At 37.7% G+C, this 15,624-nt stretch overlaps 1 protein-coding gene across 1 annotated transcript in view; it reads left to right on the forward strand.

Moving 5' to 3' along the window:
• The window catches only part of LOC129250500 (sodium- and chloride-dependent GABA transporter 1), a gene marked incomplete at its 5' end in the record, with an annotated part of 66,075 nt that overhangs the window by 40,518 nt on the left and 9,933 nt on the right, over positions 1-15,624 (forward strand). Inside the window, 2 exons of the mRNA XM_054890123.1 lie at positions 13,274-13,477; positions 13,545-13,712. Coding sequence (XP_054746098.1) covers positions 13,274-13,477; positions 13,545-13,712 — 372 coding nt within the window. The remainder of the gene's footprint in view (positions 1-13,273; positions 13,478-13,544; positions 13,713-15,624) is intronic.

Here is a 15,624-nt window from a genome sequence, read left to right on the forward strand (position 1 = left end):
CATTTTGGCAAGTTGTAGAACTAAAAAATTTATTGGGTTTTAAAATTGTATTTTTTTGTCAGCAACTTTCCGCAATTAAACTCTGACACTTAGACAACTATTTCATAGTTTTTTTTTTTATCAAACACAAGTTTTAAGAAAGTCTTTGTTTGTAAATCTCTGTAAATATCCGTAGATGAAGAAAATGTGTAGAAACTCGAGTAAGTAATAATGTAGAAGGTCTTCTTTTTTCGCCAAGGTCTTCTTTTAGCAAGTGGCGAATAGATGAAGCAACTGGTATACATACATGAACCTACGAGGTGTGTTCAAAAAAAATGGTTTCATATTTCGCGGGCTACGTACATTCGACATTCGACATTCGACTTTCGATTATTTTTTATTTTTTTTATGTTGGTGCACTCGTCTCGAAAATATGTTCACGGCTTAACATTATAGCATGTTTAGTTTGTTCGTGAGAGGTATACGAATTTTTCGAAAAAAAATGATCAAAGAAGTTGCAACAAATTTTGAATAAAAAATAGAATTATGTGCTAAAAAATACTTGAAATGTTGATAGTGGTATACGATAAGAGTACTTGAGTAAAAAACAAATATTAATAATATTAAATATAAGCTTTTCACAGAAAGTCGAGAAGCTGTGAATGACGACACTCGCTGTGGACGCCCCAGCACAGCAACAACCGATTAAAATGTTGAGAAAGTGAAGAAAATTGTTATGGAGAATCGTTACTCAAAAATTTGGAAATTTTGGGCATGAAGCGTGTGGCAGCGAAATACGTTCCAAAATTGCTGAATTTTCATCAAACACAACGTCGCATGAGCATCGCTCAGGAATTGTTGAATGACGTTAACGATGATCCAGATTTGCTTACAAGGGTCATAACTGGTGACGAATCATGGGTATATGGTTATGACATCAAAACCTAAGCCCAATCGTCCCAATGGAAGAGTCCAGGAGAGATAAGACCAAAAAAAGAACGCCAAGTTTTATCAAATGTCAAGGTTTTGCTCACTGTTTTTCTTACCACAAGGTCGTACGGTAAATAAGGAGTATAACCTTGAAGTTATGCGCCGTTTGCGCGAGGCAATACGAAAAAAATGCCCGGAATTGTGGAAAAAAATGCATAGCCTTTGCATCATGATAATGCACCTGCTCACTTATCTTTGCTTGTGAGAGATTATTTGGCCAGAAACACCACCGTGATCATGCCTCAGCCACCGTATTCACCAGATTTCGCCCCCTGCAACTTTTTCGGTTTCCCAAGATTTAGGAGATCCATGAAAGGACGTCGTTTTGCGACTTTAGATATCGCAGAAAAGAAGAGGAAGGACATCGCGACGAGCTGTAGAGGTGATCAACGATGCCTTTGCTCGTATACACAAAATGAATGCGTTGTCAATTTGTCCTTGTTTAGGCACTATCGAAGCTTACGGTAAACGTATGCACTTAGTTGTGCCCTAAATTCTTTGACAAATTTTGCTATGCATGCGGAGAAAAATTCGCAAAAAAAGTTCAGAGGTTTTTGCTTTTGTTCGTATGGATTGTCTACTTTTAAATTATACTTATTTTTTAGGAAAATTTCGTTTATTAACAGTGGAGTGGGGAGTTGAGGACTATCGTATTGTAGTGATTGCATTTCAAAAGTGTGGTAAAAGTGCATGGGAGATTTACGAATTGCTGAAAAAACTTATAATATTTCGAGAATGTTTGTTTACCGCACGATCAATCGTTTTTCCAAACGCCTGAAGTGACAGAAAAAGAAGTGGTCGTCCTCGCGTGGTTCGAACCAGTGCAGCCATAAAAGCCGTTGGCTGCAGAAGAAGATAATTAGACTCCACAGATGCATAAGAAATATTATTTTCACAGATGAGAAAATGTTTACGGTTGAAGAAGTATTTAATAAGAAAAATAACAAAATCTATGCCAAAACTTCTAAATATGCAAAAAATGTTGTTCCAAGTGTTCAGCGTGGCCATTATCCAGACTCCGTAATGGTTTGGTAGGGAGTGTTTTGTAAAGGCTTTACATCTCTTTATTTCTTTCAGAGGTTAAGACCGCGCAAAAGTGTACCAGCGGGATGTCTTGGAAGGCATGGTGAAGCAGTTGAGCAGTTCTCCCTTCAATGGAGAGCGTTGGATCTTGCAGAAAGATTTCGCTCCTGTCCATAATGCAAATACCACCCAGCAGTGGCTAAAAAACCATATTCCGGGTTCATAGCCGCAGGAGATTGGCCGTCTGGAAGTCCAGATCTGAATCCATTGGACTACAGTTTGTGGTCAGCATTAGAGAACATAGCCTGTCGAAGACCTCACAGAAATTTGGAGTGTCTCAAACAATCTTTGGTTCGAGCAGCGACGTCAATATTCGTGGAAATCGTGCTGCAATAGCTGAATGGCCTAATTGTTTAAAGGATTGTGTAAAAGCAAACTGCAAATGAAAATGAAAGTTTTTTTTAATATTTACATAATTAAATAAAATTAACTTCATTAAAAAAGTATTATTATTAACTTATTAACATATTAACTTTTGGCAGGACCGTACATTACAATGAGAGGTCCTATGCTCCAACTAGGAGTTAGAGAATCTTATGTATACACATACCTATTTGCATTTATCTATAAAGATTAATAAAAAGATATGCCCTTTATTTATTATTTCATTGTGCAGAAATTCGCCGTCCCCCAGTCAGCATTCCAAATATTGTATGATACTTATAAAATACCATCATGGGCTCACGAAGCATACTAAAATTTTCTTTAATACAACAAAAACTATTTCATTCATAAACGCAAGCGCATATTTCTCAAAACAAAGCACGTTCATTCATACAACGAGCCCATCATAGCTTCCCTCACGCGCTTGAGCTACCCATTTACCTATTTTTCTTGAGGAAGACAAAAATGTTTGGTGAACCGTAAATTTTTCCGTGGAAAGTTCTCGCATTTTCATATATTCATTTATGTACATATATATATACAGATTGTCCAGAAAGAGTTTTGACATAGACAATGAATTCAATTTCCCGATTTCAATAGAAAAAATAACACTCTTTATTTATATCTGACATCTTTTTTGTATTGGTTCATAATTATTCACAGCATTTAAAGGGAATTAACAACAAAAACTTAAAGTTCTTTGGGAAAACAACAACTTAAGCATTAAAATTAAATAACACAATATTTTGTTACAGTCAATAAATTGTTTTACAAACTTTAATAAAGGCTTTGTAATTAAATAGACAATGTGAATACGTAATTTTTTAATCATTTAATATTTGGTATGATAACTACAGCATTATTGGATGTCTTTTATGGTCTCTTTTCTTCAAAAAGGCCCACAAATTTCATTGTATTTATAACTTTAACGCAATTGTAGAGAAGCCACATCTGCACATTATGCTCCTTATGCTTTGGATCGTTATCTTGGTAAAATTTAAATTTTGTTTATTCTCAGTGATAACCCCAAATATTTTAGCACTGCCGACTAAATTTTTTTTTTATATATTTAATGTTTAATATATTATATTATATTTAAACATTATTTGAAATACTCTATGTAACTATGTAAATTTCTTCTATAAATCCTGGACAGTCGTAGCGAATGGTAATTGTTTTAGCTACTGTGCACCAAGTGCGCGCAGGCATACATTCTTCTTAATTGGCGCGATAACCGCTTACGCGATTTTGGCCGAGATTAACAAAGCGCACCAGTCGTTTCTTTCTCGTGCTAACCGGCGCCAATTGGGCACACCAAGTGAATCCAAGTCCTTCTCCACCTGATCTTTCCAACGCAGAGGAGGCCTTCCTTTTCCTCTGCTACCACCAGCTGGTACCGCATCGAATACTTTCAAAGCCGGAGCGTTTGTATCCATTCGGACGACATGACCCAGCCAACGAAGCCGCTGGATCTTTATTCGCTGCGCTATGTCTATGTCGTCGTAAAGCTCATACAGCTCATCGTTCCATCGTCTGCGATATTCGCCGTTGGCAACGTGCAAAGGTCCAAAAATCTTACGCAGAATCTGTCTCTCGAACACTCCAAGCGTCGCTTCATCGGATGTTGTCATCGTCCAAGCTTCTGCGCCATACGTTAGGACGGGCATGATGAGAGTCTTGTAGAGTGTTAGTTTTGTTCGACGAGAGAGGACTTTACTGCTCAATTGCCTACTTAGTCCAAAGTAGCACTTGTTGGCAAGAGAGATTCTACGTTGGATTTCAAGGCTGACATTATTATCGGTGTTAATGCTGGTTCCTAAATACAGGAAGTCTTTTACAACCTTAAAATTATAACTGTCAACAGTGACGTGGGTGCCGATACGCGAGTGCGCCGACTGTTTGTTTGAAGACAGGAGGTACTTCGTTTTGTCCTCGTTCACCACCAAACCCATTCGCTTTGCCTCTTTATCCAGTTTGGAGAAGGCAGAACTAACAGCGCGGTTGTTAAGGCCGATGATGTCAATATCATCGGCATACGCCAGCAATTGTACGCTCTTATAAAAAATTGTGCCTGAGCGATTAAGTTCTGCGGCTCGTACGATGCTCTCCAACATCAGGTTAAAGAAGTCACACGAAACCTCGTTTGGTATCAAACGGCTCGGAGAGTACCTTCCCAATTCTGACGGCGCTGCTGGTGTTGAGCAACGTCATCTTACATAGCCGTATTAGTTTTGCGGTGATACCAAATTCAGACATAGCGGCATACAGGTAACTCCTTTCCGTACTGTCGAATGCAGCTTTGAAGTCGACGAAAAGATGGTGTGTGTCGATTCTCCTTTCATGGGTCTTTTCCAAGATTTGTATTCGTATTGTGAATATTTGGTCGATGGTAGACTTTCCAGGTCTGAAGCCACACTGATAAGGTTCAATCAGTTGGTTGACGGTGGGCTTCAGCCTTTCACACAATACGCTCGCTAGAACCTTATAGGCGATATTTAGAAGACTAATCCCGCGGTAATTGGCACAAATTGCAGGATCGCCCTTCTTATGGATTGGGCAGAGCACACTTAAATTCCAATCGGCAGGCATGCTTTCATCCGACCATATTCTGCATAGGAGCTGATGCATGCACCTTACCAGCTCCTCGCCGCCATGTTTGAATAGCTCAGCCGGCAGTCCGTCGGCGCCCGCGGCTTTGTTGTTCTTTAGCCGTGATATTGCTATTCTCACCTCGTCATGGTCGGGTAACGGACCGACAATTCCGTCGTCAACGATTGGGGTATCGGGATCTTCACATTCTCTATGACATGCGCAGCTGTCACCGTTTAACAGGTTCGAGAAGTGTTCCCTCCATAATTTAAGATTGCTCTGTACGTCAGTCACCAGATCGCCGTCTTTGTTCTTACAGGACAACGCCCCGGTCTTAAAACCTTCTGTAAGCCGCCGAACTTTCTGGTAAAATTTTCGGGCGTTGTTCCTATTGGCCAGCATCTCAAGCTCCTCGCACTCACGTATTTCGGCCTCTCGTTTCTTCTGTCGGATAATACGTCTCTCTTCCTTTTTCAGCTCTCTGTAGCGATCCCACATGACTCGCGTTGCGCCCGATCGCAGCGTGGCTCTATAGGCGGCATCCTTTCTTTCTGCGGCAGCATGACATTCCTCGTCGTACCAATTGTTTTTTCGGGCTCGCCGGAATCCGATTTCTTCTTCGGCGGCGGTACGTAGGCAACGAGAAATGTTGCTCCATTGCTCGCGCATGCCGGTTTGTTGGGCAGTGCTCTCCGAGAGCAGGAGTGAGAGTCGAGTGGCGAATCTTCTAGCTGTCTGTTGTGATTGCAGCTTTTCGATGTCGAACATTCTTTGCGTAAGTAGATGTACGTTTTTTGCTGCATAGAGGCGGGTGCGCAGCTTGGCTGCAACAAGGTAATGATCCGAGTCGATGTTGGGTCCTCGGATCGTGCGTACATCTAATACACTAGAAGCGTGTCATCCATCTATCACAACATGATCGATCTGGTTTCGCGTTTTTCGATCAGGAGACAGCCAGGTATTGAGGTTGTAAAAGACTTCGATTATTTGCGAACCAGCATTAACACCGATTACAATGTCAGCCTTGAAGTAGAACGTAGAATCTCTCTTGCCAATAAGTCTTTCTTTATACTAAGTAGGCAATTGAGTAGGCAAAGTCCTCTCTCGACGCTCAAAACTAAGGAGCACTACTAAGGAGCACCTTTTTATCAAAATTTATAAATTTTTGCTTACTGTTTATATGGAACGTTGACTCGTTGTGTTTATAAGCAATGCCATCTGAAAAAATCCTTAATCTTTTTGAAGAATATAAATTTATTACTTTGTCACTTTATTTGGAGAGTGCGCGAATAACAAAAAATTGCCTGGTAATACTTCGTTTAATAAGACGTGCGCGTTCGGTTATACTTTTTTAAGTGTGTTCTTTATTTTTTACTTCATGTTTATATAGAATTTCTTAGCCTATACTTAACTAACGGATTATATATATAATTAAAGGTAAAACTATTATTTATGTATGTATGTTATGTCACGTTATGTTATATATGTGCCTTTACATATTGTACATTGTGGTATTATAAATTCCACAGTAAAGTAACATATAATAATGTTTATCCTTAAATTATTATATATTACAAGTAAATTATTATTAAAAAGAATTTATAATTAATTATGAAAAAATAACTAAATGAAACGCCATTTGGCGTAACACCGGCCACCTTGACAGGATCATGAACCTTCAAATGCTGATGGCAGCACGGCGAGCTTATGAACGGGGTTCTTAACTACGCCCGCTTTGGTTGCCACGTTTGGTACGTGGACCTTGCCGCCTTGGCCTGGTACAATTGCGACGATGCTCCAAGCACCCATTGCTGTGGTGGTGTGTTGTGCTCCTGGAGCAGGACGAGGTCGTCGAGCTCGAGGTTGCGCTTCCAATGCAACTACTTGTGCCTCTGTTGAAGACACCAAGTAGTTCTTGGACCACAGTCGCCAATACTGTTCCTTGAGAAAGCAAATAAGTTTGCATCTGTCGCAGCAACGCATTGGGTCCATCGACACTTGCGCTGGCGGCAGCGCTCTAAAAGGGCACCCTATTAGTAGGTGCGCTGGTGTTTGGGTCTCTCCGTCGTTCGGGTCCTGACTCAGTGGTACCAGGAGTCGTGAGTGGTCACCTCAACTTCGACGAGCAGAGTCTGCAGTTCTTCGGCGGTGAGCATCGCGTTGCCTTTTGCGCGCACGAGATGTTTGGCGAATTTTACTGGTGCCTTCCATAACCCGCCGACGTGCGGCACCCTAGGTGGTCCTTCCACCGTTGCGTAATTCTCGATTGCTGTTTGTTGGGCCATGAATGCTTCCCTCAGCTCGCGATGCTTGCGATCGGCGCCGACGAAATTGGTGGCGTTGTCGCTGTATATTTTCTGCGGCATCCCTCGGCGTCCAATTAACTTTTTTAGGGTGAAAATAAAGCAATTAGAAGACAAGTCTGTTACTAGTTCTAAATGTACTGCCTTGGACGTGAAACAAACGAACTTTGCGATATTTGTATCTTTTTACTGGGGGTCTACCGCATATTTTTAATGTAGTATACACGGGACCACAAAAGTCTACTACACATATTAGAAAGGGTCGTAGTGCAAGAAGTCTATCGGCAAGCAAATTTCTTATTATTTGGGCTGGCAGCTTCGGCTTATAATGAAAGCAAAGTGCAGTTTCGAACGGTACGACCACAAGCTTCTCCAGTATTGACCAGCCAAATGCGGTTTCGGAGAAGCGCTACCAATGCTTTTGTCCCAGCGTGGTGATTTCGAAAATGTAGGTACCGCAAGTATGTGGTAACGAAGTGCGAGTTCTTGCTTAAGAGCAATGTTAACTTGGCATCATAAGGGAGAGGCGACAATTCCGAGTAGTTGTGCTAAAACGTATTTAGTTTTTGCAAACTTGAGGTTAGGTTGGTACTGTTGGTGAGTTTCGTAATTTTTCACAATATTCAACATGTAAAACCACCCAAATGTTGTTGAGGAAACTCAATTTAAGGTGCTCAGCCGTCAGTACTTGTGCAAATGTCGCATATGGGTCTCTTATGAGTCTGATCCATCGTAATATGTAAGCGACAATAAGAAGCAACTCTCTTTCCCAGAGTTCCATAATTGGATGCGATTTATTCTCTTGAAAAAATAAAATTGTTGCGTTTCGCTTCTTCTCTAATACTTAGACATCTGGAGAGAGCTGGAAGTGGGTGTTTGTCGGCCATAACGCAGTGTCTTCTTGGAGGAACTATGGACCGCTAAATCAGATAAAATTATTCAATTCGTTCACGTTACAACCGCGAGACATTTGATCCGCGGGATTTTGGTTAGTGGGCACATGTCGCCAAGTTGCTTTATCCGTCAACTTTTGGATTTCGGACATTCTGTTTGCAACAAAAGTGTGTAGTACAGATGGATTCGTTTTGATCCAATGCAGAACGATTTCAGAGTCTGTCCAGAAGTTTATATTTTCGATTGGACAACTCAGCATTGGCGCTATTCGTGACCATAATTTGGCCAACAGATGGGCTGCCGAGAGCTTTATACGCGGAAGAGATTCAGTTTTCATCGGAGTCACTCCAGACTTTGCAGTAAGCAGCGTTCATTCCGTTCCGCCAGCCAATTTGGTTACGTATGTATACGCAGCAACCAAACGCTCGTATTGTGGCATCAGCGAAGCCATGAATTTGGCAGCTTACACTGAACTGTATGTACAAACCGAAGAATGCTTACTGATTGTAGCTGCAGTAGATTGGCTTTGAAATTTCCCCAGCTGGTGTCGAGGCGCAATGAAATCTGTTCATCTCAATCTAGCTTTTGAAGCTAAAGCTCTTGTAATAATATAAGATTTTTGGTTTTGTAACTAGTGGGTCAAATAAACCAGGAGAATCGAAAAGACGAACCGAAACTGGCAATATGTTTCGCTGATTAACTCGCAAACTGGGAGATGTTGTCATCTAAGACAAACCGGAACAAATCTTTCTTCGGCAACCAATGGATTCCAAGTGTTTCTGTGGAGTATATGTCATTGAAGTTTAAGGCCTTCTCAGAGTTCTCACAATCGAGAAATGTTGGTGATTTCAAAGCCACTTAGATAATTTGAATCCTTCCGAGTTTAATATTTTAACTAGCTGACTTCTAATAAAATCTAAAGACTCGAAACTTTCGGATCCTGTAAGCAGGTCGTCGACATAAAAATCTCTTTTTATGGCTCTTGAACCGAGTGGATACATATTTGCATTAGCATCGCCGAGTATTTGTAAACACTGTGTAGCGAGAAATGAAGCAGGCGCAGTGCCTTAAAGACACTACGGCAGATGTTGCCCTCTCCGCATGCAAGTGGGGTTTCTGTATGCTGTGACTGATTGACGCCTTTAGCCTCGACGTTGAGGCTTATTCGGCAGATAAATGTTGGTAGCGTTTATTTAATGCTACCTCACACTCACGCCATAACGGCAGCTTATCACAATCCAACTGTTCTTCTCACTTCGACCGAAGTTGTTATGTTTATATGTTTATTGTTGTAAACACCAGACACTGTATCAATCATTGTGCGCAATGAAAGTGCAGATGGCTTTGGGGTCCTTGGCAGCTCAAAAAGTTTGAAAATTGTGTCGAAAAATTTTAATCACTTATTATCATAAACTTTTTGAGACTATCCAACGCCTTCGAATAATTGTCGTTCGATATTTGAAAGCCCTTTACCGTCCCCAAAGCTTCACCAGACAGAAAGTTAACCAAGTGATGAAATTTCTCGATGTCTGGGATTATAGGATCGTTGTGTACTAAACTCTCAAACAGACTCATACAATTTTTAAATTCCGAATATTCTCCTTTGAATTTAGGTAGGGACATTTTCGGTAGTCGTGAGTGTGAGGTGCTGTTTCGGCGATTGACGATTTATTTCTTGCCATAATAGATTGTACGACGGACTTAGTTTCCACTATTACGTCCTCTAACTCCAGTTCGCTGGCGCTTTATTGATTTCAATTCCATCATCTCCCTACTTACAGATAGACTTGGAATTGCTGTCTTCGGCTTGCTAATTTTAAATTAAATTATGTAAAGTCCCGAAGAATTTGCTCAATCTCCATAGAAACGAAACAAATATCTGTGAAAATTTGTGGTTGAAAAAACGAAAACGAAAAAGTGGCTGAATAGCTTCACAAATCTCAATCAGAAAAACGAAAAATAGCTATTGGACAAGACTATAGATGCTTTCCATTTCAATTCAACCGGGCTATTCGGGACATGTCCTTCGATTTCGATGTAACTCAGATAAGTTGCTCTCTGGTCAAAAAAATGAGACACGTATTTTTTCGTTCGCCCGAAAAATTTTTTTTCAAGACTTATCGGCAATTTTTTTTCGCCTCAAAATCGATTTTTTTTAATTAATTATATAAGAAATTTTTTTTCAAATGTTCATAACTTAGTCAAAAACGAACCGATTTTAATGGTTCTGGGTTCAAAATAATCGTAATTACTTGCACGAGCGACTTCATGTAGAAACAATTGCACAAAAGTGCTACTGTGCTTCTTCTACTTCTATGAAAATCGTTCCACAAATTAGCGAAAATCGTGTATGGTTATATGTATATATCTATACTATAAAGGTGAATGTCTGTACGTTGTCCGCGCATCACTACGAAACGACAACACCAAATGACGTAAAAATTTTTATACATTCATATTTTCACCCAATGAAGGTTATAGGCAAGTTTTTATGATGGAACTCCCTTCACACAGCCCCCATGCTGCGCCATCACTCTCATTCGTCAATAATAATCGAATATTTGCTTAAATTTAAACTAAAAAATCGTAGTTTTTCCTATTTCCCACTATTTATAGCACACTCTAGACTTCATAATCCGCATAAGCTGTTCAATTATGAGCCAAATGCAAAGTTAAAAAACGGTTTCAGATAGAAAATTAATAAAAATAATTTTGCTTAATATTTTTCTGATTGGTTGTTTTGATTTTATTCAACGAGGCATAGCAACGGATGCCGGGTATTGTTATATTATTGTTATTAATAAAAAATTATTTTCTATGAAACTATTGTTTGTAATTCTTTTTTTTTTTTTTTTTTTTTTTTAACGGGCTTTTAAAACTTTTGTTATAGTATAATATTTATAAATTGTACTGCCTTATTTTTGGCCGAACACTTGTACCACTGTTTTGTTTGGCCGCTAGCTCTATGTATTTTTATTTACCTTCACAGTTCAGTTACCTTGCAGATCACTTAACCACAAGCTTATGTTTTATAACACTTTTTCATTGCAACTGTTTTATTATGTATTTATTATGTATTTTTGCTGCTTATAATTTTATGTGTTTTGTTTTCAATATATAATATAATTTAAAAACATATTTTTTGTTTTATCAACCGCACTGTGTCCGTTTTCTAATACACACCACTGTTCGGTAATACCTCTTTTAATTTTATGTGCTTACATTTAGATATTATCTGCATATGTATGTATGTACTTGTTTTCTATACTTAACCCTTTCGCGATATTGTTGCCATATGGCAACAGTAAATTTTAAAAGGCCGTCAACACTCTCTTGTAAAAAATATTTACTTTTTTGTTAGATATTTTCAAAAATTGAAGTTTAATGGTTAAACAGAAATAAAATAAATAAAACGCCCATTATATATCGGTAATACAACATTTTTAAAGAAAGCCTTCTGACATATAGCACTTCACTCTGAAATTTGTATTTTGCATTTTTAGATTTTTGAGGCATTTTGGGCAAATGTTTTCAACAATTTTTGAATAAAGTATATTATATAGAAAAATGTTCAATCTGTCATTTGGCATATAAATATTTTTTTGCTCGCAGCTTTAAGAGCTGTGCTAATTTTTAAAACTAAGCTTGTTGCCATATGGCAACAAATTTCTCGTAAGGTGTTCACTTGCATTAGATTGCAGAAGAAGTTTATTTGCGATTGAAACGAATACAAAACATTTGTTGCCATATGGCAACATTAAAAAAAAAGCACTTAACAAAAAAAATAAAAAATAAAATTTATTTGTATTGTTATTGGTCCTAAAATAAATACTCAGACAAAAATTTGGATTTTTTGGATGGCGCAATAAAAAGATGTAGCGAAAGGGTTAAGTTAGTCACTGAACCATTTTCTGTGAGGGTTGTTTTTATGTTAGTTTGTTTGCTTTTGTCACTGCACTTGACGCGAAAAAGGACTTGCAAATAACACGCGCAAGCAATTGTTTTTGTACCATTACCATAACATTACATACACTTATTGTTTTTTATATGGTTTTTGTTTTTTGTATTGTTATTTGGCATTTGGAAATAATTTCCGTTTGCTTATGTTAACAAAATTGTTATTTAGCACCAACTGGTTTATTTATTAATTTTTTATTATTATAATTATTTTTTATTTTTAATGCACTCCCCACTCGGGCGCTATGAAAAATCCTTAAGCTTTTTTAAGAATATAAATTTATTACTTTGTCACTTTATTTGGGGAGTGGGCGAATAACAACAAATTGCCTGGTACTACTTCGTTTAATAAGACGTGCGCGTTCGGTTATATGTACTTTTACAAGTGTCTTCTTTATTTTTTACTTCATGTTTATATAGAACTCCTAAGCCTATACTTAACTAATGGATTATATTATATATATAATTAAGGGTAAAAATATTATTTATGTATATACATATGTTTTGTTACGTTATGTTATTATATATATGTACTTTTGCATATATAGTGTTATTTTAAATTCCACAGTAAACTAACGGCAATATTAAAATTTAAGGTAAATTATATTAATATTCAATTATTATTAAATTAAATTTATAATTAATTTCGAAAAAATATGGAAAAAGTATAGAAAAATAACTAAATGAAACGTCATTTGGCGCAACACCATCATTGGTCGCCGTTATTACTCGACACGATGATTTGCATATCATCTTATTTTTATAATCCTTACTTCATGTAAAAAGAAGGCGTACAGTTTATTTGAGTGGAAATGGGGTGCCCCACATGCAAAATAATTTTTGTTCGAGATTGTGACTCTATCTTATTTCTATTACTTTATCTATTACTTGCTCAATAGTTCCGTTTTTTCGAAAACAAAAGATCTAGATGTTAGAGTTTGTATTTTTTTTTATTTTTTAGGCTTAAAATAGCGGAGTATGAGTCTAGTCTAGACAAAGTAAAAATTATCCCACTGGAATGGACTATGATTTTGTTTTTAAATCAAATTTTAAATTAAAAACAAACTCAATTAATACAAACCATTTTTTCCTAGGGAGGTATGTACATATTCCAAATATTAGACTCGTATGCAGTAAGTGGATTCTGTTTACTATGGCTCATATTTTTCGAATGTATATCCATATCGTGGTGTTACGGAGTTGATCGTTTTTACGATGGTATCAAAGATATGATCGGTTACTATCCCATCGTGTGGTGGAAGTTTTGTTGGTGTGTTACAACTCCTCTTATCTGTTTGGTAATAAAAAAGATTAGATGACCTACCTACCTATATACATACATCTAATTTTTCATTTATTTCGAAGGGAGTGTTCTTTTTTAACATCATACAATGGAAACCAATTAAATATTTGGATTACAATTATCCATGGTGGGCACACGCGTTCGGTTGGTTCACGGCGTTGTCGTCAATGCTTTACATACCAGCCTACATGTTTTGGTTGTGGAAGCGAACACCTGGCGATGCAGGCGAGGTAAGTGGTGTAAACTTTTATGGCGTGATTTTTTCTGAAGTTAATATAATACTCGTATTTATAGAAAAGGAGTTAGCTATTATGGCTTATCCAAATTAAAGTATTCTCATAAGTTTTAATTATTTAAGTTTCAACTGCACCTGAAAAATTTACTGAAACTCTAGGAAAATTACAGTAGATATTTGTGGAAAGCCTTTATGTGGATAAATCGTTATTGGAATGTTATAAAGGAACTGCAAAAGTTTCCCAATTGAACTATGCGTAAATAGCAAAATTATCGGTTTTGTTTAGAATGGAGATCATATACAAGTATATATAATATATTCTTTCGAACAACTGCAGGAGGTTTAGAATCACGATTTCTGACTAAAATATGGGTTATTACGGTTCATTTTTGTTCTCCTTTCGGGATTCAAGAGCAGCTTGAGTGAAGATATACAGTTATGGTAGTATGGTGCCTCCATTAATAGACCGCATATACTAGAGGTCCAATGACTGAACTTCAAATAGTTTCTTCGGGCCACAATAGAAGTTGATGGATGGCTCATTGGTGAAATGCAATGTACATAAATACGGATGTTTTCAACGAAAAATGGGCAGGAATTATAGGATCCTACAGTGAACTGGAAATAAGTACGCCATTAGTGACCCCTGATAAATTCAGTTCCTTTCGAGCCGAAATCTTAGTTGTAAAAATTACAGTAGAGCTAAAAACTAATTGTATTATAGAAAGCCGCCGTAGCCGAATGGGTTGATGCGTGACTACCATTCGGAATTCGGAGAGAACGTAGGTTCGAATCTCTGTGAAACACAAAAGGAAGAAAAAGTTTTTAGGCGTCGATGGACGAGCGAGAATATATATATATACATATATATATATATACATATACAGTAGGTTCTGTTTTTATGCGGTTTTGAAATAGTGCGGTTTTTTTTTTAATTACAAAATGTATGTCGACCTATCGGGAATTGTACATATAAACAAGATTCTAAACCAGCTAAGCAAAAACTCATCACAGATTACATCAGAAATGCTAACCCTACAAGTATGGAACCGCCTGCATAACTATCTAAATCAGACGTGTACATTTCCTCAAGTGACGAAAGTGATTTTACGCCAAATCCTAAACGAACGCGCAACATGTGGGTATTGTCTGATTCTATTTCTGACTTAAATTTATTTTTCGATTCTGACGTTTCTTAAATAAAGATATAATTTTCAAAAATACAATATTTTGTTTATGCGATTTTATTTAATTATTTCAGATTCATGCGGTCTATGGAACGTATCTGTAGTTATAATATGGGACTAATGCCCTTTTTTATGCGATTTTATTACACTATTTCAGATTTATGCGGTTTTAGCACTTTTGAAACGTATCCATAGTTTTACTATAGAACTAGTAGCTTTTTTTATGCTGTTTCTTGCGGAACGTATCTACCGCATAAAAACAGAACCTACTGTATATAATTGGTGCGTACACCCTTTTTGGGTGTTTGGCCGAGCTCTTCCTCCTATTTGTGGTGTGCGTCTTGATGTTGTTCCACAAATGGTTTCAATCCGACTCCGAACGGCAGATATTTTTATGAGGAGCTTTTTCATGGCAGAAATACACTCAGAGGTTTGCCATTGCCTGCCGAGGGGCGACCGCTATTAGAAAATTGTTTTTTATTAATTTTGGTTTCACCGTGATTCGAACCAACGTTCTATCTGTGAATCCCGAATGGTAATCACGCACCGACCCATTCGTCTACGGCGGCCGCGGACGAGCGAGAATGGAGAGTAAAATTTCAAGGCCATGCAACGTTTTGTGCATTTTCGTTCCGCGAGAGAGAAAAAAGGTATAACGTAGAGGAAAAGGAGAGAGAGAGCTATACCTTATATATATCTTAGATACACTGTAAGCTATTT

The sequence above is a fragment of the Anastrepha obliqua genome, chromosome 6 (genome assembly GCF_027943255.1).
Source record: "Anastrepha obliqua isolate idAnaObli1 chromosome 6, idAnaObli1_1.0, whole genome shotgun sequence".
Classification (NCBI taxonomy): domain Eukaryota; kingdom Metazoa; phylum Arthropoda; class Insecta; order Diptera; family Tephritidae; genus Anastrepha; species Anastrepha obliqua.